The following is a 26,643-nucleotide window of genomic DNA, read 5'->3' as shown; positions in this document are numbered from 1 at the left end:
ACTTATGCTATCATTTGAATCCACAAAAAAAGGTACAGTACTTCAAACACATTCCATACATTCTGATTGAACTATGAAGCCTTGAACAAGTCCATCACACAGCCCCTGGAAGCCAGAATCAGCCATGGTAAGCCAACAAGACAAGCACGTGATGCAGGTTGCCTATATAGCAATGTCTCCACACTGTGTAGTACATATTAATAGCTTTTATGTTATTGAATTAATTTTAACCTCAGGATATTACTGGAAATTTTATTTTTGATACTTTTTCTCATTGGATAGACTGATGAGTGTGGGAATAAAGGGGAGGTATAGAGAAATAATGTCTAGAAACAGAAGTTTGTGGGAAGGGAGACTTCCCAGTCAACCCACTTTATCTAGGAAAGCTTCCTGCATGAGTCAGAGTTGATCTGAGAATCATCCAGAATTAACAATAGGAGGAGGGAGGATCTTTTTCAGGCTTGTGGGAAAATGAGAGCAGGATAAGCAGAGATATTAAAACTCTTCAAAGTCTCTGATCTTATTAAAAAAAAAAAAAACTTACTGTTGGGCTGAATGAGAGTGAATTGTGCTTTGACAGGTGTTTGAGATGCCACCAGAGCCCTTAAAAAAGCTGACAGGGAAGACACCGGAAACTAGTGATGGAAAGCGACAAAGGAAAGATTCTCTATTAACTAAAAGTACAATAGTCCTCTTCATCCATAGGGGATTGTTCCAAGACCCCCGCGGATGCCTGAAAGTGCACACAGTCCCCAACTCTACATGTACTATGCTCTGTCCTGTGCATACATAGATATGATAAAATTTAATTTATAAATTAGGCATGTTTAGAGATTAATGACAATAATAGACCACTTATAGCAATGTGTTGTAATGAAAGTTATATGAATGTGGTTCCTCTCTACCGAAATATATTATTGTACTGTACTCACCCTTCTTGGGATGACATGGGATGATGATAAATTGCCGACATGATGAGATGATGAGAGCCGAATGACAGAGGCATGGTGAAGTAGCCTTAGGCTACTGTTGACCTTCTGGACCGGAGATGAGAGAATTATTTGCTTTCGTGACTGTCTTTGGCACTGGTAATTGAAACCCTGAAAGTGAAACCGCACAGAAGATGGGACTACTGCATAGCCAAAATGAGGTAATAGCGCATACAGTGTTTATTATGAAACAGACACCATTTTAAGAGAATTAACTGTATTAACCCATTTACTCACAACAGTGCTGTCAGGTCATCCTCACTTTATAAATGAAGAAACCAAGGTACTGAGAGATTGCTTAAATAAATTGGCTGAGGTTACTGATCTGGAATTTGAAGCCAGGCATCGACTCTAGAATCCATACTTTCTTTCTTTCTTTTTTTTAAGATTCTATTTATTTATTTGAGAGAGAACGAGAGAGCAGGAGAGGCAGAGAGGGGCAGAGGGTGAAGAAGCAGCAGACTCCTGCTGAGCAGGGAGCCAGATGTGGGACTCCATCCGGGACTCTGGAGCCATTGAGCTGAGCTGAAGGCAGCTGAGTAACCCACTGAGCCACCCAGGCAACCCTAGAATCCATACTCTTAACTAAGGAGCTGACTATATCTTTTTTCTTAGAAAAAGAGGAAACGATGGCATAAATTCTGGAACTTCTTTGATTCCTTATACTGGTAATTTAAAACTATGGTGGCATTGTAATGTGAAATACAGACCCTCTACTTCATCCCAATTGCTTATTCTTTTTGGCTTTCTAACCATCTCTCTCTCTCGGGTGATTCTGAGTTTAAACGTAGCCAGTCGATGCCTGGCTTCAAATCTGAGGATCTATTAAAAACAAAAACAAAACAAAACAAAAAAAACAGACTAATGTATATTTGCTTTAAAAAAATCGCATGGTTTATTCATATTTGAAAGAAGGTCCACTGAGGCTTTTAAGTTAAGGATCCAAGATAAACAATTAAGAGTTTTGGCTTTCAAGAGTATTGAAATACCTTTCAGCTATGTATTGGATTTGGCGTGCTAATGTTGATTAAATTGCAGCATTTGGAAGAGTATTCAGTAACGGTTAATAAACTAATTAGTAGAGGTCACAAGCGTTGCCAGAGACAGTCTTTTTTTCAATTTCCTTACACTCCAGAGTGTGAAATACAGTAGGAAAATGATGCAACTTCCAAATTAGGAGGTTGGGGAATGGTACCGGAAAGTAACTTCTGCCGGGCTCCAGAGTTTGTAACATATTTAAGCTACAAATTAGAAACGCGATAATGACATCTCATTCTTCTACAGACCGTCCGAGTTACCCAGGCTAACCGGAAAACACATCTTAACTGGAGTCAGAGTTGCAGTTCTTCAAATAATGCGCTTGGGTTTCTTGAAAAGCCACAGCTACCAACTCTAACCCCGGTCCACAACTGCTTTTTTAAAGCCTCCCCCAGAAATGCACTCCTTCAGCCTTGGCCCTTCCAGGATATACCCTCCGCAGCTTTCCCCAGTCCCCGCCCTGGACATCAGCCTCTGCACCCCGAGGCCAGCTTGGAGGGAGGAGACGCAGAGAGGAGGGAGAGAGGAACGAGAGCGAGCGAGCGAAATGGTCAAGTCCTCCTTAACTCCTGGCCCCCTCGCGGGCCTCACCCCTCCTCCCGGGGGCTGAGATTGGAGAGGAAGTGGGAAGGCTCCAATCTGTTCCTCACACCAGCGCCCTCATGCCCCCACCCTTCTCCTCCGCTCGGGGCTTCGGCGCGCCTCACCCCCGCCCCTCGCCCCGGGAGAAGAGCGCGCGGCGCGGTAGGGCTCGCGGAGAGAGGCCTGGGGGAGCCGACAGCGCCGGCTCGGCAGCAGGAGCCCTAAGCCGCCCGCCCACAGGCGAGCCAGGCCCGAGGGCAGCCCCGGAGACCGCGGCGGCCGGATGCGCGGGCGCGTCACTTCCGGGCGGTGCAGCGGCGGCCGCTTGGAAGATGGCTGCGCCCTGTGGCTCGGAGCTGCCCGCCAACTCGCCGCTAAAAATCCCGAAGATGGAGGTGCTCTCCCCGGCTTCTCCTGGTGGCCTGAGCGACGGAAATCCATCGCTGTCCGACCCTTCCACGCCTCGGGGTGCCTCCCCGCTCGGGCCGGGCAGTGCAGCGGGCTCGGGGGCAGCGGCGTCCGGGGGTCTCGGGCTGGGGCTGGGGGGCCGCAGCGCCGCCTCGTCCTCGGTCTCCTTCTCCCCTGGTGGCGGCGGTGGCGGGGCTGCGGCAGCCGCCGCCGCCGCCTGCCGGGGCATGTCGTGGACGCCGGCCGAGACGAACGCGCTCATCGCAGTATGGGGCAACGAGCGGCTGGTGGAGGCGCGGTACCAGCAGCTGGAGGGAGCCGGCACGGTGTTCGGCAGCAAGGCCCCTGGGCCAGCCATGTACGAGCGCGTGTCCCGGGCCCTGGCCGAGCTGGGCTACGAGCGGACCCCGTCCCAGTGCCGGGAGCGCATCAAGGTAACCGGCCGCCCGGCCTGGGGCAGCGAACCAGAGGCAGAGAGAAGGCGGGGAAGCGGGCCTCGGGGGCGGGGGCCGGTCTGAGCGCAGGGCTCCCCTCCGGGGCCCGGTGGGCGATTCGCATCTCCTCCGCCTTTTTCTTCTCTCCCTGGGAAGGGGGCTTTTTTCCAGATGGCCGCCAGCCCGTAGGTTTCCTGAGTTTGAAGTTGGGCGTGCCTGCCGCCGCCCCTCTTTCTTGCCAATTGAGGATGTTCCTGCGCTCTGAAGTTGGTAGTTTCTCATTGTGCGCTGTGCGGCAGTCCCCGTGTCGCTGGCGCCTCTCGCCCCCACCGCCGGGGCCCCTCGCTTTGTTCCAGGCCGAGGGGCTCCCAGGCAGAGGCTTACCAGCCGGGGCGGGATTGAGGAAGGGTAGAAGGGGGGGCCGGTGAGCCCCCAGTTTAGGAATTTTCAAATGAGTGGCTGTGCAGAGCCATGCAAAAAGCGCTTTTGGACGACTGGCCTTTGTGTCAGTCGCCTTGCTTCTAACTTGAGCTTCGAAGGACGAATAAGACTTGAGATGCTTTGGAGAATTGGAAGGGCTTGATTGCAGTCAGATAGTGTATTGTTATCGTGGAGTTAGGGGCGCAATTAAAGTTAGCCTGGCTGAGAGTTGGTCTGGAATTTGTGGAGTGTCGATGCCTCCAGAGTTAGATTGGCTTGAGGCCCTGCTATGTTTCTGACTAAGCTCCTTCACGAAAGCCAGTTTTTCCCTGCTTTAGTTATTTTGCCGGATGTGGTGACAAGTACAGCTCTCATTGTGCATCTGGCTATCTTTGTGTATCTGAATGTTTAACTACAGAGGCTTAATTTGGGCTAGAAATTTTTTATCACCAGCCAGGTTATCTTTTCGCTGTTTCTAGTGACTTTTAATCTAGGCTTTCAGATTTGTATTATTGGCAGCTAGGGAGTGGTTTTATAGGTAAGCTAGTTCCCTCATCATAGTGTCTGCTAAAACATTCTGTTAGGACTCTTTCTCCCAGTTTTCAATGAACTACTTCTTGTTAAAAGTCAAAGTTATGTGTGTACTTCTTTTCTGGTAGGATTGACACTTTTTCAGAGCTCTTTGGGGGTAAAAATCCAGTGAGAACAATCGCAATCACACTAAAATCAGAGATTTGCTCCCAAGTTGAGGAGATCTTGGCTCAAGTAGTGTTCATCCTGGGGTAATGTTTCTTAGAAAATTTGGGTCAGAAACAGATATTTCAAACTTACTATTGTTCAAGGAATTTGGCACCCATTTCTCAATTACAAAATTGAGTTTGTTTACTTGATAACATGTACCTTTAGGTCTTCTTTTGTCCCCTCTTCCCTGCTCCTCCTCCCCAATTAATAAGATGGCATTAAAATAATTGTTTATAGACAGGACTAAAATAGTACCTAATAGTAGCCACTGTTTCATTTTTCTATTAAAGAATAGTTGTAAGTTCAATTTCAAGGTTATCAGGGTTAAATTTCTGGAAGCGTTTTTGCACTGTGCTGATTAACATCCACCCATCAGCTTTTCTTGACTTTAGAAGTGTACTTAGGCATTTGTAATGGTTTCAGCTTGATCGATTTTGCCCATAGAAACTTCCCAAATGGAAAAAGTGTTGTGCTGTCAAAACCTCACTGAATAGAAATCCCTCCATAAAATTGTTTCTCAAGTAGCCAGGAAATATCTAGTTGGGTTGCATCTTTGTCTCGTTATGAGAAGCATAACCTAAAGCAGGAACAGGAGATTAGGCTTATCTTAAGATTTTTAAAAGAGGGTCAGTTGCCTGTTTTCAAACAGGTAAGACCAAATTGACCTCAACCTCTTAGAATTTTTGGAAAATATGTTGATGATAATGGATTCTCTGATCAACAGTTGTAGTTGATGAAGGGGACAGATAACTCTGTGTGTGTGTGTGTGTGTGTGTGTGTTTTCTCTACTTGTTAAGTGATTTCAACCAAGGAACCGATTACTTCATTATAAGAATGTTGGTCTTTCCTGCCAGAATTATAAGTACCATAAAGCAAGTTCTGGTTTCTCTTATTGAGTAATGTATCTCCAGGGTCTAGCACATAATAGTCACTGGATACGTATTTATTAAATTTACCAAATAAAGTCTAAAAGGAGAATTTTGAAACGTATAGAAATCTAGATTAGTGTTACTCAAGCTTTAATCCAAAGATAGACTTTGAAACCCCGTTTGAAAAATTTTGCATTGAAAACTAAGCTCTGTCCCTCCAGAAGACTTAGGTTAAATGTAATGTTAAGCATAGAAGCAAATGTTGTCACTGAAATCATAGCCTTACCCAGTTATGAGGTGGATGTCCAAGTAATCCAGGATATGTTTATGAAAATAACGCAACCTTAAAAATATCGTCAGGGAATCTCAAATCCCTGAAAACAGATCTTTAGATCCTAGTTTCAAAAATGCCATGTGTGGTTCAGAAATCTTTTCTTTAACTTTATTGTCTTGATGAGAACTGCAAAAACAAATTCAACCATCCTTTTTGCTTTAGATTTTGTAAAATAGAAAAGAAGTGGTACAGAAGATATGGACCATAAGGAACTTACTCAACAGACGAATGTGCTCACTTAAATGTGAGCTCATGTCAAAGGTTCTCAGGGAAGGAATATCATTTGTGTCAATTAAATTTCTGGCTGAATGTATCTGGAATATTTATTAAAACTCAATTATGAAAACTCCGTAAATGATTTCTTGTAAATTTGAAAGGAGGGAAGAGATATACAGTAACTTCGGTTTTTCCTTGAAACTTTACTTTAATCCTAGTTTCAGCGTGTTAATCTCATCACAAGAAGGCATCAGAAAGCTGAGTGGTAGCCCAGCCTCTTCCCTGGCCATCTTCCTGAATAAACTGAAAGCATATCACTACCTTTTTCTGGACTGTGTTTTAGATTTCCTGTCTATTGAAATTGTAAATTTTGAAATTAATAACTCTTGGATTTTGCTACCAGAGTACTATTTTTCAATACCATCCAAGTGAAAATGTGTATTTCTAAGTGCACAGGATTTTAGCTTAAAGTAACATAGAAACATTGTTTATTGCTGTGAAGGGCTTCATTTTGAAGTCTGACATGTCCAGTTACTGGTATTTATTCAGTCCTTTAGATGAAATGGGTATGTTTGAGACTGTCTTACTCCACACACTGTTTGGTTCTGAAGTTTTGTTGCTTTTTTTGTTTGCTAGAGGGAAATTTGTCCACTAACAATTCCATTGTCCACTCTAATTTTAGAGTCAGATAAACACATAATAAGGTGGTTTTCTGTCTGGTCCTTGCATGATTTTTCTCTTCCTCTAGAGTATTTTTCTCCCTCTCTCCATCCACAAATACTTAAGTGCTTTCTATGTGCAGGGCTGTATGCTAGAGGTTAGGATAAATTTTAAAAAATTGTAATATACAGCCCATGAGCTTCCAATGTATTTGAAGTCTGTATACATGCAGCAAAGAGTTAAAAAGCTCTACAACACAAGGGCTGGTATGTGATGCAGTATTTGATTAAGTGTCATATGACTAAAGCAGACAATAAATGCGATGACTTCAAAGGAGGGAGAGATCTCATCACAGTCCATACTGTAGTAGTTGAAAGATCTATCTAGACTTGGCATTCATTAAAGCATTCACTTCGGGGCCAGATGCTGTATTCACACTTCAGTCAGTTAATCTGATGCACTGCAAAACTCATTCTCAAGTCCCATATTTTTGGGTGTTCTCCAAAAATTTGCCTCTTGAGAGTTGGCTTTATGTCTTTGAAACAGATGTGTACTTCTAGCTCTGCCTCAAGATGAAATGCAAGGTGTTGTATGACCTAAAAAGCTTTTTTTTGCTGGATCAGTACGGGTTGCTCATAAGACAAATTTAAAAGTGGTCGGGAGTCTTCTGCCTAGCCAACAAAATGATCAGTTTCTTCAGGGATATTTCTAAGATTTATTCATTAGTCATTGTCATAACCTTTAGAACAAATTTCGTACTTTAGCAGACAAATAACATATAGTACATTTGGTCTTTCACTTCTGGCTCTCAAGCTTTGTCATCATTTGTTTGCCAGAACCACTAGGGTAAAGTGACATGGAGCCAGAAGATATCTTTGTCCCTGTATAAGCATTGTAATAGCCTCCACCCATCTCTGAGGACTTTCCTCTGATGTTTGCAGCCAAGATGGTACCTCTGTACTATCATTGAAAGATTTCCAAGAAATACGGAGTATGGCTCACATAGTTTGTAAGAAGGATTTAGTCAGATTTGTTTGCTTCCATTTTTTGACATATTCCTTTTTTGTTGTTCCCTTGCCCCTGTCACCCAGAAGCTTGTGTGTTCCAGAATGCTTGTCTGCATGTGAATCTGATATAGGCTTGATGCGTATCTTTAGAGAATAGACCATCTTAAACTACTGAACGTACTCTTACAGTCTTTCCGTTTAGGAGGTAAGCATCTAACAAGCACATATTAAAACTTAGGAGGAAGAGGCTTCCAAGCTTATTTCTTGGCATTTTGGGAAATCTAGTGAAGACTGGAGTGAAATTATTATGGATCCTTCATTAAGAGGATGTGTAAAAGGAAAAAAGAACTTTGAAAGCACATAGTACAGTGCTATTTAATAAAACTTTCCATGATGATGGAAATGTTTTATGTCTAACGCAGTTCACTATGATAGCCACCAGTCACTTGTGGCTCTTGAGACATTGGAATGTGATTAGTGTGTCTGAGGAATGGAATTTTAAGTTATATTTTGTTTTAAATAATTTAATCTTTTTAAAAATATTTTATTCATTTTAGAGATCGAGTGAGTGGGGCAGGAACAGAAGGGGATGGACAAACAGGCTCCATGCTGAGCACAGAGCTTGACATGGCCCTCGATCTCATGACCTTGAGATCATGACCCGAGCCGAAATTAAGAGTCAGGTGCTTAACCGACTGAGCCATCCAGGCACCCCTTAAATTATTTTAATTTTAAATTATAAGTGCCACATGCAGTTAGTGGTTACCATATTGAACAGTGTAAGTAAAAAGTTGTTATTTAGAGTCCTAAAGAAGTCTATTTTATGAAACAGTTCTCTTAGCTACATACTCACACTTTTAGGGAAAGCACAAAGTTCGTTTTTCTTGTCCTCCCTGTTACTTTACTTCTGCTCAGAAGTAAAGTAACTTCTATCAAGAAGTCAAGAAAAATGGTCCACTGAATTAGGGAGGAAAAGCGTTTAGTGCAAGGAATAATGTGTTTTAACCTCAGGTGGCTTAGGCAAAGTTTGTCCTATTCTTGGTTCTCTAGGATAATACCGTCTGATAGAACTTTCTGTGATATGAGTGTCTTATTGTCTGCACTGTCCATCAGTCACTATGCAGTAGCCACTACCCACAGCTGGTTATGGAATACTTGAAATGTGGCTACTGTGACTGAATTTTAAATTTTATTTGATTATTAATTAATTTAATTTTAATTAATTTAAATAGCCATATGTGTGTAGCCACTGGCTATTGTATTGGCCAGAACAGCTTTGGAACAATGGTATTTAAGCTTTTTTGTTTATGTACTCCCAAGAATTTTAAAGCTGACATTAAAACTTTTTCATTCTATATGAAAGTCTACAGAAGTTAATAGGAAATAGGAAATCTAGAATGAGGTGAATAAGATGCAGATTTGCTATAAATTTACTCAGTAATGTACTCTGAATCAGAAAAATCCATACAAAATTCATATCTGTAGATTTCTATCAAATGCATCTTGAAAATGTTGATGATCAGACAATGTTCCACTTATATGTAAAGATGTAAAGGTACATGTAAAGATACAGTATCACTAACCTATTTTGCTTTGGTTATTCTAAATTAAGGGGCCAAGCTTTATACCTAAAAAATAAGGACCTAGACTGGGAATGCCAGGAATCCCTAAGGTTTTAAGGGGCCTTCATTAATCATTTAAGAAAGAGTAGAAGATACCCCAGTGGGAGGCCATTGCTTTAGAACTCTGAGCATCTTTCTGATATCTTTCTTGGCAGATATAGTGGGACTGGGCCCTTGGAGTCCACTGCCCTTAGGAAATGGGAGAAACTTTTGGGGCTTAACTCTTGGCTAGAATGCAAGAATCCATGGGAAGATTTGGAGATCTTGCCCATTCTCTTTCATCAGACTCAACTGACAGATCACAGCGTTTCTTCAAATACTAAAGTCTGAACTAGGCACTTAACTTTTTTTGTTTTTTTTTTTAATTATTCACTCACAAATATTTGAGTACCTTGCATGGAAGGTTCTAGACGTGCAGCAGGGTACTATCCACCATCAAGTGTCACCTTCCAGTGAAGGAGTCAGACTACGAAAGCACCAGTGACGGTGTTGTAAGGTCTGTCAGCACATTGGCATTATGTTCATGGTGCTTTGGACTCACACAGGAAAGGCATGTCATCATAGACTCTCAGGAGGTGGCTCTTGGAGGTAAAGACTGAGCAGAAGAAAGTAGAGAGAGATGAGCGGTTGGGGTAAAAGGCCAGAAACAGCAGAACCTAGGACAGTGCAAACTGCAAATACAGTAAAATATATTTTGTTCATGAATCCTAAACTGGAAACATCTAAATGCTGTAGTTCCAAAAAATTTTTAAGTGATAAGTTGTTAAGAAAAAATGCATGGCTTTCAGGTGCCTTGTTAGCACAGAGGATAGTGTGTCAGTCTCATAAAAAGTCATGCCTTTCAGTTGAGGAACAGTTTGCCATAGGGCATGGTATTGGTGAAGGTAGGACTTAGAATGTACAAATGACTAGTTGGTGGTATCCTAAAGAACCAAGAAAAGTGAAGAGCAGGTAGTTTTGGAATAATAGTAATTTGCACATACCAATTCTAGACAATTTTATGTGTTGATGAGTAACCTTTTTATAGTGTTGGATTATAGTTGTGCAAATGCCTGTTATATACCTCATTCTTTTTTTTTTTTTAAGATTTTATTTATTTATTTGACAGAGAGAGAGATCACAAGTAGGTAGAGAGGCAGGCAGAGGAGGAGGGGGAAGCAGGCTCCCTGTGGAGCAGAGAGCCCGATGTGGGGCTCCATCCCAGGACCCTGGGATCATGACCTGAGCAGAGGCTTAACCCACTGAGCCACCCAGGCGCCCCGTGTTATATATCTCATTCTTATATACTGGAAAGAAAAACTGAAGCAGTACATCTTTTTTTTTTTTTAATTAAATTTTTAAAAGATTTTATTTATTTATTTGACAGACAGAGATCACAAGTAGGCAGAGAGGCAGGCAGAGAGAGAGAGAGAGGAGGAAGCAGACTCCCTGCTGAGGAGAGAGCCTGATGCAGGGCTCAATCCCAGGACCCTGGGATCATGGCCTAAGCTGAAGGCAGAGGCTTTAACCCACTGAGCCACCTAGGCGCTCCCAAAGCAGTACATCTTCTGAACATACAATAAGAAGGCAAATATTTTACCCTGTGGCCTAATATTCCCATGATACATATGTGTAACTGAAACCCTTTCTCAAAATTATAATGATTATAGCTAAGATTTATATAACATTTGCCACGTGCTGTTCACTGTTGAAAGTGTTGCACAGACATTCCTTTATTTAATCCACAAAATGACTCTCTAGTTAACGATGTACAGTATACTCTGGTATGTTCTGTTAAATGGGAGCACAAGTATCCTAGCTCCGAATCCACTAGGCCTTATGTCCTCTTGAGTGTCACAAGTATACGGTATCTGAAAGGACCCAAAACATTGTCCTCTGGTAGGCTCCCTTTCCCCAGTCTACTCCCTGCATCGTCCTCCTCCTCCTCCTCTACCACCTCTACTTTGCAGCATAACCTCCCCTTTCACCCCAGTCCCTCTGGTCCCTCTCATCTTTCCCTCCCCCAGCCACAGTCTCAAGTTCCCTCACCTAAAGCTGGTGCAAAGAAAACCTGGGCGGATGGGGGTGCCCTCTCCCACTGGTACTGGGCAGCTGGCTTACTCCTCGGGGACTGGCAGCTCAGGGTCACATTGGTCCCCACACGGGGCACACCCAGGAGACCACAGGATGGAGGAGCTAGAGGAACTGAAGCAGGGAGACAGGTTAAAAGCTCAACCCCAGGGAAACAGATCCCTCCCACCCACCCCCAACACATCCTCCCCCTTCTGTCACTCTGTCTGCCTCCTCTAACGTTTACACTCATCAGCCCTTTGGGAGACAGACCTGCTTGGGCTCCCGTGGAGCTCGGGAAGGTGTTGCCAAGTGTGTGCTGCTCACTCACCCAGCACACTGAGTTCTAAAGTTTTGCTGCTGTGGCTCCTTTTGATGCCTTGGTGGTCTTTTTTTTTATTATTATTTTTTAAAGATTTATTTATTTATTTATTTGACAGACAGATTACAAGTAGGCAGAGAAGCAGGCAGAGAAGGGAAGCAGGCTCCCTGCTTAGCAGAGAGCCAGATGCAGGGCTTGATCCTAGGACATTGGGATCATGACCTGAGCCAAAGGCAGAGGCTTTAACCCACTGAACCACCCAGGTGCCCCAGAAATAGCAGAAAGGTGATCACAACCTACTGAAATTCGGATTTTCCAACCCAGCTCACTAATGGGCTATAACCTACAGTTAGATAAAAGATGAGAAGATACTGAGGTGAGATCAAGATATTTCCAGTCATTGTGCTCTTAGCTTAAAGGTATCAGAACTTCAGAAACATCATAATTTGGAACAGGTCACATCCCAGATATTCTGGTGAAATGTTTTACGCTGTGTAATTCTAGATAGCTGGAGCCTAGGGTTGGTGGAAAGAGGTGGACGGAGGTGGGCAGTGATAAGAAATGAGACTGGAGACATAAACCAGAAGCACAGATCATTCAGAGGCTTTTTGCAGTAAGCTGGACTAGAAGTGCAATAAAACAATCGTTATGAAAACAGAGAAGACAGTAGATTTCAGATACACCCAAGTCAGCAGGGCTTGTTTGGGAAATCTGAAAATTCTAATCTCTAGGGTATGATAGATCTTAACCCCACACACAGCTTCTACCAGCTTACATGGGATCTTTGTCATAGCCTCAGAGATCATCACAGTGCCTCATAACCTACGTTTTTAGAGTTGGTTCTAGAACCAATGAGATCCAACTAACACACCATTTTAGCAGAGCTCTATGTTACCTTGAGGATATATTCTAGACTCTTGGATTCTCATCTCCCTGAGCTTTAGAACTGATGATCCTGCCCTTTTTTTCCCCCTCCTTTTTCTAACATTACCAGAGGGCAACAACTAAAAGTCCCATCTCCAATTTCAGATGTTAATTGTCGTACAGGCCCTCTGAAGTATGCTCATATCAGGTAGAATAGCAGCTCCTCCCCTCTCCTTTTCGAAGGTTATATCTATGTAATGTTTAAAAAGGTTTAAATATGGGAGGAAAAATGTCTTGACTTTGAAAAACAAAGACCAGTACCACAAAGCTGTAGATTTGAGACAATTGATTGTTAGGATTGCTATGATTATCAGGTTCTCTTTTATCTTATTTCTGTGGTGGGTTCATGCAGTTTGGTTGTCCGCCTGCTAATGACCATCGCAAAAACTTCATTCAGTGTTCTGGAATGAATGCAAATCTGTGCCTCGTATGCATATGTTACAAATTATCTGGAGTTTGTAATCTATGCGGAGTCTTCCCCCTGCTGTTCTGAATCACTGGAAAATGGGTATTGGAATAAGGCATGTATTTAAATGTTTTAATTCTTACCTATTGTGGCTGAGAGAGTCCTTGAGAGCCAGTGGAAATCCTTTTTTTTTTTTTTTCTTGGCACTAATCAAGCAAGTGTTATCTTGTCACTTAGTGGGATGTATTGTTATTCCTTAGTAAAATACAAATCTGTGTTTATTCTCAGATACTTAAGGAATAACAGCCATTATTTTATTTTTATATATGTGTTCTTGGCTGTATTCATAAATTACGTATTTTGAGCTACCAAGTAATACTTCATTCAATATAAATCGATACAATAGAATGGAAGTTATTTACTTAGATTTGTTTTCTAGTTGCATATTCTCAGCCTATGTAAGACTATTTTGTTGTAATAGCCTGAATTTTTGAAACTCACAATATTGTTTCTCTAATATCTACCTTCAGATTTCATTTATTCGAATAAGTCAATTATGTTTGTAATCGATATTAATAAAATCAGAATAAAGTTCGTATCTATCAAAAACTGCTTTTATTATTATTATTTTAAATTTACAGATACTTTCTCTAAATGGAAGGAGCTGGTTTATGATTTAGAAAGAAGAGTGTGTGATAGGTCAAAGAAAATCTCACTTTATATTTGATCTCTCAGTCGCCATATAAAATATTAAGGAAGTTTTATTCATTCATTCATTCATTCATTCATTCATTTAGCAAAAAATCTTCTGAGCTGCTTCTGCATGCCAGGCATTGATTTAGGTGCTGCAAATGTATCAATGGGCAAAATCAAAGAAAACCCCTTTCAAAGAGCTTACATTCTTATAGAAACCAATATGATATTTAAAATAATGCAATTTAAAGCAATTAGCACAATAGAAAGAAGGCCAATCAAATATATTACTAGGTATCAACCTTATTGACCTTACAATGTTTGGGCTTTTTTTCTTTTTCTTTTCTTTCTTTTTTTTTTTTTAAAGTAGGCTCCATGCCTGGGACTTGAACTCCTGGAGATCTAGAGTCGCATGCTCTGCTGACTGAGCCAGCCAGGCGCCTTGGAATGTTTGACTCTTATCTTTCATTGTATTTAGTCATAGAGGTTCAGTTTGCCTTTTCTGTATTAAGAATGAGTATATGGTTTTATATGAGACCTTTTTATTGTAATATGTCCAGTTGTCACTGAAGTTTGCCCCATGAAGCAGCAAACTACAACATTGTTAATATTCATTCAGTCATTAGAGAATGAACACCCTTAACTCAGTCTTTTGCATAACCAGGTAATGTCCCTTCTCTCTTTTGCAAATTAGGAGACATTGGTAATAGTTGGACTTTGAGGGATCAGAGGTGTGCCTGTTTTTGAACAGTATAAAAGAGTATTTCTCCTTTATATGGTAATATACAACCACAGTATAAAATTAAGAAAAATCAGTGGAGATACTTTAACTTCATGGTAGCATAATTCTATATCTGTGAAATGTTATTTTGCAAAAAGTGGTGAATCTAATTTAAAAAAAAAAAAAAAAGATTTACTTATTTGAGAGGCCGGGGGGGGGGGGGGGCGGGGTGCGCGAGGGCAGGAAAGGCACAGAGGGAGAGAATATCCAAGCAGACTTTCACTGAGCACAGACCCTGAAACCTGAAGCAGGGCTCCATCTCACAAGCCATGAGATCAGGACCTAGCCAAATCCAAGAGTCAGATGCTTAACCGACTGAGCCACCCAGGTGCTCCATGATTTTAATTCCAGTAAGTTTTCATGCACCAAAAAAAGAATGAGAGATCCACATGCTTTTTGTTCCATTAAACTCCAAGAAAATATATGGGTCATTCATACTTACTCGATTCATGCTATTCTGCCTACTGCTTCTTGTAAGCAGGTTGCTCGATGAGTAAGGCCTATTCCTGTAGTTAGTTAGGATTCTTTGTCTCCCCTTTTCTTTATATGTCTGTGTTAGTCACCATATTCTCGCCAAGACTACAGACCTTTGAAAATAGTTAGATGATTGGTTTATATATATAAAGAGGAAAGGCAAGCAAAAAGTTAAAGAAGCTATGCTAGTATAGCCTGGTGTTTCTGAAACTTGAATAATTCATCTAAAACATGTTTATGCAACAATGTTACTTAATATGTAACAAACCTAAATCTAGGTATAACACTTGCTGATCTCACATGTTACCAAACAAAAATAACTTTAAAATACTTCTACATACCAATAAAACTAAGAATCAGAAAATCAAGCTAGCATTCCTTTAACCTCGGGTGATGTGGTTTAGCGGAAACTTGCTTTCCAGACAAGATTCTGATACGGACTGCTACGATTTGTTATTCTTACCATGTGCTTTGTGATAAAACTTTGGGGCTGTCTTTTTCTATTTGAACTAACCTTTATTTACAAGTGGTCTCCATGTGGTGTGACTTTCATTTTTGCTAGAATGGCTAATATTTATTGAGGACAAGCTATTCAGTAGATACTATTTTAAGTGATCTGTATTTTTTCATTGAACCCTCACAACAATTCTATGATAGAGGTACTATTATTAGCCCCACCTAACAGATGGAGAAATTGAGGCACAGTGAGATGAATTCACCTAAAGTCACAAAGCTAGCAGGTGGTGAAGTTGGACTGAGCAGTCTGTATCCATGCTCTTAACCACTTGTTTATGTTAACCCCTTTATGACTCATCAGCCCACATTTTTAAAAATGTTGACAGTTGAACTGTTTTTGGCAACAGTGTGATCATAAACAAATGCAATAGCAAAGACACATAGCAACACGGATGTTATTATGCTCATATATGTTACTTAACATGGAAAACAGGTAATTCATGGTGTCCTAAGATTATAAGCACAGTGAAAAACATTTGACTTGAAGACCCAAGGAAGAGTTTACAACAGGTGTTGAAACAAATAGTCTTATTGTCAAAGATTCAGTTCACTAAGATCTTTATATAAATGATGGTATTTATTGAACTACGAACTCCTCTTAAAGGAAGTTAAGTTTGAACTGCAGAAGGAATTTACAAAGTAGAATTACTTTTTGGCAGTGAAAGCAGGTAAGGATGTGGGTTACCAAAAGGAGGCCATGGAGTTTCATTACCTAAGCCTGCCATCACTCACCTAATGTGTAAATGGTATAGGTACTCTTCTTAGAGATGATGAGGATGAGATGAGCTGTTTGTAATACATAATGTAAATGGGTCAAAGAAAGTAAATATGCATAGGAAGAAAGCTAAAAATAGAAAATAAGAAATCAGTGCAGGGAGTAACCCAAGTAAATACGGTTACTTCCGCTAACTATTAAAATGAGCTCTGTTATAAACTTCTGGCAACTATGGCAGAAAGGTAAATACAGTGATTTTCTTTACTTTTCAATGTCTGCTGAAGAGAGGAATACCGGGTCCTAGTTTTGAATCCTTAATCTGCGTGAACGAAGCTCTGATAGAGACCTTGGATAAGTTCTTACCTTGCCCTTAGTTCTCTATTCAGTTAAATAGGGATGTATCACGTGTCTTTCATATACTTTTGATACACTCCCCAGACCCTCCTCTAGGAGTGAGACACTAATCAGTCTACCCCCAACCCCCCCCCCCCACAGGCTGCTTGGAGCAATGACTGGTCATGGCTTCCTAGTGAATTCCTGGAAGGAAGTTCTTTTTGCCCAAGGGAGCTAGCTGTCTGTCCCAAGGTCAGGCTCCTTCTCCAGGGGCAGCCTGCATCCAGTGCTGAAATACAAAGATACAGCCTCCTTGCCCCAGTTCAGGACGACTCTGAAGGCTCATCCCAGTTCCCTCACCTCACTTTAGGTTAGCTGAGGCCTCTGTTACAACCTGTTTGTCTCCCCAACCCTGTTCCGGTCAGTCTCTCATAGGCGTTCTCAAGAGCTCTCCTCCATAAGACTGCTGCCCTGGCTCCTGAGACTGCTTCCTGGGACCCTCTCTTTTAGCATTAAAGTAAACATTAGGAATAATAAATATAAACTGCTTAGCCCAAATCTCAGCATACAGTAGGCACTGAGAATAATGGTAGTTAATGGTTTTTACCTTCATTGCATGGGACATTGAGCCGCATATGGAAAATGTTTGATTTTTGTAAGCTACATTTTTCATATGGCTATTACTTTTAGCAAGCCTCATAAAGGTAAGAGTAAAATATAAAAATGCTACCAAATGAGCTATAGAAAGTGTTATGATTGCTTGAATTTCTTTCTAACAACTTCATAAATAAGTTCAGGTTGCCAAAGGACAAATGCATAAACTTAAAACATGCTTATTTTCAGGGCTTTCATTGAAAAGGTATTTGTCAGCATATGAAGATGTGTTCTGTGCATGTGTTTATGATCTGTAGTTTACACCATGGAAATGCAAAAGAAAAACCCCACTTTTTGAAGTACATTGACCCCTGAACAACATGGGGATTAGGGACACCACCCCCTTGTGCAGTCAGAAGTCTGGGTGTAACTTTTTTTTTTTTTTAAGATTTTATTTATTTATTTGACAGAGACAGATCACAGGTAGGCAGAGAGGCAGGCAGAGAGAGAGAGAGGAGGAAGCAGGCTCCCTGCTGAGCAGAGAGCCCGACGCGGGACTCGATCCCAGGACCCTGAGATCATGACCTGAGCCGAAGGCAGCGGCTTAACCCACTGAGCCACCCAGGCGCCCCTGGGTGTAACTTTTGACTCCCCAAAAACCTAACTGCTAATAACTTACTGTTGACCAGAAGACTTGCTAATAATATGAAGAGTTGATTGACATATTTTGTATATATATTATGTACTGTATTCTTATAATAAAATAAGCTAAAGAAAAATATTTTGAAAATCATAAGAAAGAGAAAATACATTTACAGTCATGTATTTGTCAAAAAAAAAAATTATGTATTTAAGTGGACCCTTATAGTTCAAATCCGTGTTACTCAAAGTTCAACTTTAATTCAGTATTTACCCTTTTAAAAACAATTGTCTGAATCTTGTCCCAGATTCAGTCAAGACTAATGCTTGTACCCAGATACCATGATGGGGGATTTCTAATAACCTTTCTTTTTAGATGATTTTGTCTAGACGTCACAACCAAATATGCCAAATTTACTAAGGGAAAGAATCTGTGGTATAGATTATCTTTGCATAATAGATGGTAGTTTTTGGTAAGAAAATATATACAAACCTTTCATGGTTCACATGAAAGGAGTAAGGTGGCTTACTGTATTTTTAATGGGAGAATTGCTTTGCACCATTTTCCTTTTAAACACTGGTCTCATTACTAGCAGGAAGTACCCTGTGTTTGGGAAGCAGTACAACGTTGTAATGCTAAAGCTGTGTGAGGTGTTTTTGTAAGTGTGTGTGTGTGTGTGTGTATGTGTGTGTAGTTCTTAATTATGGACCAATTAGTGTCCAATGCAGGATGTTTGTGTGGGAGGCCTTTACAGATGAACGGTTTCCCCCTGCTATCCTAGAAATATTTTAGATAACTCTCTTGAATATGTTTTCTTTCTTTCTTTTTTTTTTTTTTTTTAGTTCTCACATATTCACAAAAGTTAACATTTTAAATATCATCTGAATGTCCTTTGAGGTTCTGCCCCAGAGTGTGAAGTACTGAGAAAAAGATTTAACAGAGATGCTAATACAGCTTCAGAACTGATGGAGGAGGGCAGGTGAAAATAACCTAATCCAGGTGAATTCTTTACCAAACAACTGATTTTCCCCCATTTAGATGGGGAGAAAGTTCTAGACAAAGAGTGGTATGTGACCATCTTTGATGGCTGTAACTCTCTGTGGCTGCTTATGTCCAAAAGAGTTCAGTAGTTCAGGAAGCCCTAATTTTTTGACCTGTCTTGTTCTCAATAGAGCAGCACTTGAGGATTTCATGCCTAGAAGGATTCTCGTATCCCAAGAAGCCCTTAAACATGACCACACTTCCTAGGTCCCCTTGTACGGTGTTGCTGCCAAGACGAGATACTGTATGAACACCCACATGACTTACCAACAGTATAGAATTGAAAATGGATAGTCCGTGAACATAGTTCCTTGAGCAATGGAAGATGTGTTTTCAGCAGTTACTATTGCCCTCCTTGAGGGTTTTTCTTCTTCATAATCTGAATGGACAAGACCCTCACCTGCTAGCACGGAGAAACCTAGAAAACATAGGGGAGCTGATGCTCACTGAGGATTAAAAATCTCCTGAAGAGTCTCTCCCTCCTGAAGCCAGGACTGACCAGTTATAGACACAAAAGTGAGTCACTCGTAGCCAGAGTTGGAATGTGGCGCAAGCTGAAAAAAAATCCAATCCTGGCCAGTTCCCCACAGAAACTGGGGCTCCAGAGAGGTAAGATCTCTTGGTTTGTGGTGGGCCTTCTGTCTGGCCCTATCAGAATCCAGAAAACAATTGAGTGTTTTTTCCTTTTCTATCTTTGACAGAACTGTACTCTATATCCTTGAATATTTTATTTATTTAATGTGTAAGGCATAAGAAATGATCAAATTTGGACAGAGCAACAGAGCCCTATTTGGTGGGTGGACCCCTCGCTCACCCAAAGGAAACCATAACAGCAAGCATGGTAGATATTGTTAAAATAGCCCTTGCCCTCTGCAGCTATTCCCTTTGTTACGAAGGGAATTTGCTTTGCTAATTATAGCTGTATCTATGTGTCATACCCTTTTGTGCTCCCGCTTTTTTCAAGGCGGAGCCTTAGCTACCTTGGATTTATTGATTCTATACATATAATACAAAACCGTGGTTATACAATGAGTTTCCTGATTTTCTCTGCTAAGAAAAAAAAAATTGCTCTTCTTGCAAGTGATTTACAATGTGAAAATTACCTTAATTCCTTTACTTAATAAATATATTTATTGAACCCTTATGTGATAGGCACTATTCTGGGCATACGGGAATCGTGAACTAGGCAGACATAATTTCTACCTCCCAGAGTTTATGATCTAAGGGAATAGTTCTCTTAGGGAACATTCATATTTGCATTTGGTACCTCCCCTTCCCCCACCCAAATCCCTTTCGAAGGAATACTTACTTCTCTTGGGTCCTTGTCTCCTCAGTTGGTAAGTGAGGAAGGTGGACTACATGATTTTTGAGGTTCTTTTCCATTCAAAACATCTATAATATTTTGGAAGATGGAACCTGGTTTGCTCTTAGAGCCTTGGACAGCTCCCCCCACCCGCTGTCAATCAGTGTATTATAGAAAGTTTTACCAAAGAGATTATCTGGCAAGGATAGTGATATAGACACAAAGTATCAAGTGTTCAAATGACTTAAGGACAAAGTTTAAGGGTCATTCTTCTTAGTAATTAAGACACTGCCAACCATGATATGAACAATTCCAGCAGAATAATAGATCAGACTTAGTCCCATCGGGTTAAGGACAAATTAGTGTAGACATTGCCAATTTCTTTGAGACCCTTTGGTCTTTAGGCAGTATTAAAATGGGAGGATGCTAGAGCTTAGCCGTTGTGACTACTAAGGAAAGTAGTTAAGACTTATTACACTTGTTTCTAGATCTGTGAACTTCCCTGTTGTAAGTTGTTACCTTAGGTAATTTATCTAGCATCTGTAATGATAAGTGAATCAGATAATGAATAATCACATATTATGTGATTCAATTAATAATCAGTATAATTTATGAATCATTTAATATTGCCTAATTACCACCTTGGAAAAAAGATTTCTTCTCTAGCAGGTGGGAGAAAAGTCCTACATGTTTGTGATGAGTAAATTGATATCCTTGTATGTTTTTACTGCTAGGAATTGCTTCTTTCAAAAAGCAGGGGAATTTGGCTAATTTATCTCTTAAAGGAAATATTAATGCTGCTTTATCTAAAGGAGCAGGATACGGAGCAAATTGGTTAAATTGTACTTTAACTGGTTGTCCCAATCTTTCTTGTAATACCTAATACACAAATTAAACCTACCTTATTTTAGGGCTTCTGACTAATACCTGTTCTATTCTTTGATGGAAGAAACAACACCGTGGTATAGAGCAGCTTTTTAACCCAAGATTCTTGTATGGGCTTTCAGAGTCCATGTTCCCCTTGAAATTTTATGCAACAATTTCATATGTGCGTTTTTCTGGGGAGGGGATCCACGACCCAAAAAAGTTAAGAACCTCTGTTCTGGAGAGGAAAAGGAAAAGAGAAATTTAAGAATAGAAAGATCTTTCACTTGCCAAAACCTCCTCTGTAGCGCTAAGAAGTGGGAGAGTGTGAAAGTGATGTATTTTTGGTCTTGGTTTTGATCTGTTGAGGTTTGGGGTTGATTTTAAAGCGTTTGGGTGATTGGCAAATGCACTTGCCAGATTTTGATGGAAAACCTAAGAAAATAGGTAGTAAAACTTCTGCAAGCCCCCAGAGGGATTTCACCTTGAGTGACTTCCTAATCATTAGTTATAGTTCTCTGTAATAGACATGCATTTGTAGTAATATATGCTATACTTATAATATCTCTCTTACTGTATGCAGAAATGTGTTTATTTGCTTATGTCTCCTGTTTCGGGGTTTGTTTGTTTTTTGTTTTCCCCCACCTTTTGTGCTCCCAGTAAGCAACTAAAGCAAATTAAAGAACTTTTGAGTTTCTCTAAAAGATACTGGAAGAAACTCAGTGGTTTTGTTGTTGCCTCATTAACTAAGAGCAGCTTGCTGTAACAGTTACACTACAGCAATAACATTTTTAGAAAGATTTTATTTATTTATTTGAGAGAGCGTGAGCACAAGGGGGGTGGGGGTGGGGAGGGAGGCGCAAGGGAGAAGCAGACTCCCCACTGAGCAGGGAACCCAATGTGGGGCTGGATCCCAGGACCCTCAGGTCATGACTTGAGCCAAAGACAGACGCTTAACCCACTGAGCCACCCAGGTGCCCTAAAGCAGTAACTTTAAAGGAAGAAGATAGATGTATTTCACAAAGACCTTTTTGCTTCAAAACTCATGTGTGCTTAGGCTGAGGTATTGTTTTTAACACTTTTATAAACGACTAGTTTGGCGATTTTCCCCCAGGATGATTTCCCCTATCTTTTGTGGAATAGAACATGTGATTTTTAAGACTCTGACTGCAAATAAGTATATTCTTTATAAGTAACCATTTGGGTTTAAACATCCATTTGGGTTTAAAACATCTCAAATTTATCCTATTTAGTTGTTAGAGGGTTAAGATCAACTATGTAATCCATTTCTAGTGTTCCCAGTTCCACAACTACATTTGAAAATCTGTTTCACTGCTTGTGTTTTCTTATAACATTGTTTCCTGCTATTACAACTAAGCTGTCCTGCCTCGCAGTTTGACTTTGTTTTTCATCCGACATCCTAGATGGATCATGCCAGTGTTTCCTAAATGACACATTTATGTGGCTGTTATGCCTTATTTCCATTCCTCCTTATTACATACCCTGTCCCACCTGTAGTCAGTTTGGTTAGAACAGTGGTTTTGTCATGGTGATTATTTTATGATTGTATGAAATGGGGCAAATTTTGAGACAATGATTGAGCCAGTAGCAGAATTGGTTGGCATATGCCCATATGATTATTTAGTTTGCTTCCCGCTTTGCCGTAGCAGGGAAGAATTCAATTCCTCCCGCTTCCTGAAAGTCAAAGGAGGAATTGGAGGACACAGAAGTGAAAGACACCTTATTTTTTACCCCCAAAGTAGCTCATGTGATGTCAGGAAGGGCTTTGATGAAACCACTGGCCCTACTTATAGATCTTATTTTCCAAGCCTTTCATTATTTTATTTGCCCTTTTCTGAACTCTACAATTTCCCTCTCTTGTAGCTGGTTCGATGCCCAGAACTGAATGCTGTGCTCCAGCTGTGGCCTCACCGGTGCTGAATAGAGAGGAAGAGCCACCTTCATAGCTTACATGTGATTCCTCTGCTTATACAACCCAATACTGGATTTACTTACTTTGGCAAGATAGCTGCATTGTGCACTGTATTTAATGTTACGTGTACTGTAACCCTGGGTCTTTCTCTGCATTGCTGCCGTTAAACCCCCAATCCTGCCAATCTAGAACTCCTGCCTTTGTTTACCCGCACCCCCTCCCCCGTAGACCCTTCTTACATTCATCCACAATGAATGTCATCTTTATTCTCTCATTTCCTTTCACTCCAGTCTTAAACTTTGGTGAAACTTTCCCTCTGTCTATAAATTATCGGTTGTCAGCCATCTTACTTTCCTCCCTGCTTTGGTAATGGGACAATCTTTCAAGCCTTTTCTCTGGTTCTTTTCCTGTTGGAGTCATTAGCCACTTGGCGTTTCTTCCAAACCGAATACCTCCAGACTCTTCTGATTTGACCACCTGATCAAGTTGTTACCTCTCCTTTAGTTCTTCTTTCCAGATTTTCTTGACTCCTCCTGACCTCTATCCCTCTGACTTCGTTCAAGATACAGTATTATCTCACTCCTCTTCCCCAGAAGGGAGATTGTATATTGATTTATGAGGAAATTTCTAGTAATAAGGAAAGTGTTACTCTTCTCCATTGTGAATAGACTGGTCTTTAATAATTTTAAGCAAATTCTTTCCCTGCCCCTACTCCCTCCGCGAGATCATAATTAAAAAAAAAAAAAAGTTAGAGGTTAATTTCCCATATATTTCTAAGACTAGTGAGCTAAAGAAAGAAGGAAGGGCAGTGAGGTGGGTATTTGCGTTGGGTAGGAAATGGCCTTCCAAGAAAGCTAAACTGAGATTCTTGTTGAGTTTGGCATGGCTGTCTGAAATGGGAGGTGAGACTTTGTTTTTCCTAGATGCTGGAGCATTCTCTTAATCTCAGATTTAGAGTAGGTTTTTCAGTTGGCTTATTTAGGACTGTTGACACAGACACACAGTTATTTAATTGCCTGCTTTGGTTCATCATTTAGAGTGTGGGAAGTGTAACTTTTTCTGATTGGAAGGTCTCCATATGCTCCTTTTATCCATTTCTAAAGTCCCTGCAGTTCCACTGAATTCCAGTGTCTCCTGTAGTGGTGGTCAGGTTCATGTTTGAGTTCTCACTTTTTTTTTTTTCTATCCCAGTTGATGTGTCCCTATTCAAACAGCCTCTCCTTGGATCTGTGGGTCTTTTACTGAACTCAGAAGGTACCTCTTATGTGTACTTATGTCTTGAGAGAGTTAAAGTCAATCTGAAAATCTTTTTAACATTATTTCAACATATCAAATTCCTATCGTATGGATTTAGGAATTACGAAACATTTTTCCTTCAGGCCCCTGATAGATATTTTACATATCAGCACATTACACTATTAAAGTGTATTACAGAAGTACACTATGAAGAAAGAGGTGGCAAGATCTCTTAGCCTTTTTTGATGAAATATAGAATGTATCCTGACTATTCTTCGGTCTCTAAAATCATTAGATATTACTAGTTTTCTTATTCACAGTTATTTAAGCCAAGTAAAATTGTAAGCTCAATTTGGTGGTTTCAAAGAAAGCCAATCTTTTCTGTGGTTTTCCATCATGTATATAGTCAACAATTGGTGGCTTTGCTTTATGCCCATATCACATCCTGAGAAGGCTGGCACCTTTCTTCAAAGGAACATCAGTTTTATTCCTTGACTTCTGAAATAACCCTCAGTGACAGATCCCACTGGGCTCTTCTGTGTGCTGCGTGCTTTTCTCTGGGCAGCCAGTAAGGAGTGAGTGGTGGCATCTCCATTTATGGCCTTGGAAGGGTGAAAGGGACATGGCCGGGACTCTCCATGTACGGTCTTTGGAGGAGTTGAAAAGAGTGGTTGGGGTGTTCTTGGAGGCAGAAACAAGACATTGTGAGATAAAAATAAATTGGCAGGAGATGTTTGCAATTCAAATTCCAATCCCTGCAAGGAGGGCAGAGGGCACTGGGAAAGGGGAGTATATAGAAAGTCAAATGAGATCTGCTGCAGGCATTTGTCTCCTTCCATTGGAAGAGTTGCCCTGTGACACATTTCCCAAGTTCCTGCCTGATTTTTTTCTAGAAAGTTCTGTGTTATGTAGTTGTGACTATCTTTTACAAAGAGAAAGAGAGGGAACACTTTTTTAAAGAGTGTATTAATCAGAAACCTCAGTTCTTTAAGGCATCGTTGGAGGCACCAGAAGAGATCTCTAGAAAGAGGCGGGGAGAGGCAGGTGCTTATGCAGGGGGTAGGCTGGCTGGTTTTCTGATGGGGAGACTGCTCACTGCTCTGTTTATGTCTGAGGAAGATAATCCTGTGTGTCCTGCTTTGATTATTCCTTTTGCCCATCTGGATTTCTGGTCTCAAAGGACAGATCTGCAAAGTATTTGACAGTGTCTTGTCGTTTGTCAACTGTGATTTAAAGATGCGGAACTTTCATGGAGGTTCTGTAAAGATTATTAAGAGTTGTTTCAGTTTGGTGAGAATATGTGACATTGGCTTATGGAAAGTAATCTCACATTTAGGAGAAACCTACAGTCTGGCTAACATGTATACATTAAGTCTGAGGTGAATGGGTTTTGTAGAGTTGAGTCAGAAAGTATTTGAGAGCCATCAGGGAAAAAGGGTCTTGTCTCTCTCAAGAAAATTCTGAGTGAAATCCAGTCAAGGAGAAGGGAGGTTCGAAGGAACAAAAGCAGCAGAGATGAGTTAGACAGTGGATAGAACTGAACTAAATGTGGATGCTGGGACTAAGTCCTTGATTTATCCTTTAAAACATGTAAGACAGAGTTAAGGAAGCAGGGCTAATGATCAGAAGTATGCACTGAAAGACCATGAAGAAAATGGAAGTGTTGTGCAAGATAATAAAATCGTCCGGGTTTTCTCTGTGGACTCACATAGTGATTTTTATTTGCTGTGTGGCACGAGGCAGAGAAGGAAGTAAAATGATCCCTGTCCACCTCACTTCCCCCCCGTGCCCCCCAAAAAGGAAATTATTGGCCTTCTTTGTTGGTTTTAGCTGGCAGTTTGTGTTGGTTGAATTGATGAGTACTGGCTAATCGTTCAATGTGGGAATGAGTGTATTGTTTCTGGATGGTTGGTGTTTGAGACTGGGGATCTGTAGCATAATGTTTGACCTCTTTCAAATTTTAGCAACCTCCTTAAAGATAGAGTAAGTTAGTTAAGGACTATGGACTTCGTAAGTAATATGTTTTACTAGCTGATTCATTTAGACAATTGTTTTGACCCTGTTTTCCTTCTTAGGAGTAAGGAAGGTTATATTCTTTGCTTTGGGAAATTCTTCTTTCTGTCCTCCCTTCCCTCACTTTTTCCAAATTCTGGGCACAATAGCAGCTCTTTTCTCTTCTGTGGCAGGTGTGCATCCTATTGGCTGGCTGGTATTTCTTGTTTTCTTTTTTTTTTTTTTCTTATTCTTTTTAAAGGGGGGGTGGGGGTGTAAAAATATATGTATGGGGTACATGCAATAATGTTGTAATGTTTCTTGTTGTTTAATGGATGATTAATTGCAAAATAATTGTTTGAATTATAACATGTTTGAGTAAATGCTAAATTAGTTTTTTTTCTAATATAATAATGAATTTGAAATCTAGCATTCCTGTAACAATGTGTCTATGTTTGTCTGTCTGTGTCTGTCTAATAGTAATTAATATCTGTGGTCCGTACCTGG

At 40.6% G+C, this 26,643-nt stretch overlaps 1 protein-coding gene and 1 long non-coding RNA gene across 10 annotated transcripts in view; one reads left to right on the top strand and one right to left on the bottom strand.

Moving 5' to 3' along the window:
* The first annotated feature begins 1,134 nt into the window (after positions 1 to 1,134).
* Positions 1,135 to 26,643, top strand: part of MSANTD2 (Myb/SANT DNA binding domain containing 2) — a 33,372-nt gene continuing 7,863 nt past the window's right edge. For 2 of the 9 annotated variants that reach the window (XR_014298902.1, XR_014298903.1), the window contains exons 1-2: positions 1,135 to 3,451; positions 22,860 to 22,949. Coding sequence is in view for 3 of the 9 variants with exons in the window: in XM_082683817.1 (XP_082539943.1) it covers positions 2,690 to 3,451; positions 22,860 to 22,916 (819 nt within the window). In the remaining 6 variants the exon portion in view is untranslated. Of the gene's footprint in view, positions 3,452 to 22,857; positions 26,559 to 26,643 lie in introns of those variants that run through there. The other 7 variants (XR_014298904.1, XM_082683817.1, XM_082683812.1 and 4 more) reach the window with 7 other exon arrangements.
* LOC309841040 lies at positions 6,481 to 22,852 on the bottom strand. The gene is made up of 2 exons (XR_014298908.1): positions 11,701 to 22,852; positions 6,481 to 11,504 (listed from the first exon to the last, which is right to left on the bottom strand). It is a non-coding gene; the product is annotated as an uncharacterized lncRNA (long non-coding RNA).

The sequence above is a fragment of the Mustela nivalis genome (genome assembly GCF_964662115.1).
Source record: "Mustela nivalis genome assembly, chromosome: 9".
NCBI classification, from domain to species: Eukaryota; Metazoa; Chordata; class Mammalia; order Carnivora; family Mustelidae; genus Mustela; species Mustela nivalis.
Note: the sequence above shows the minus strand (reverse complement) of the source record. Positions and strands in the feature narration are given on the sequence as shown.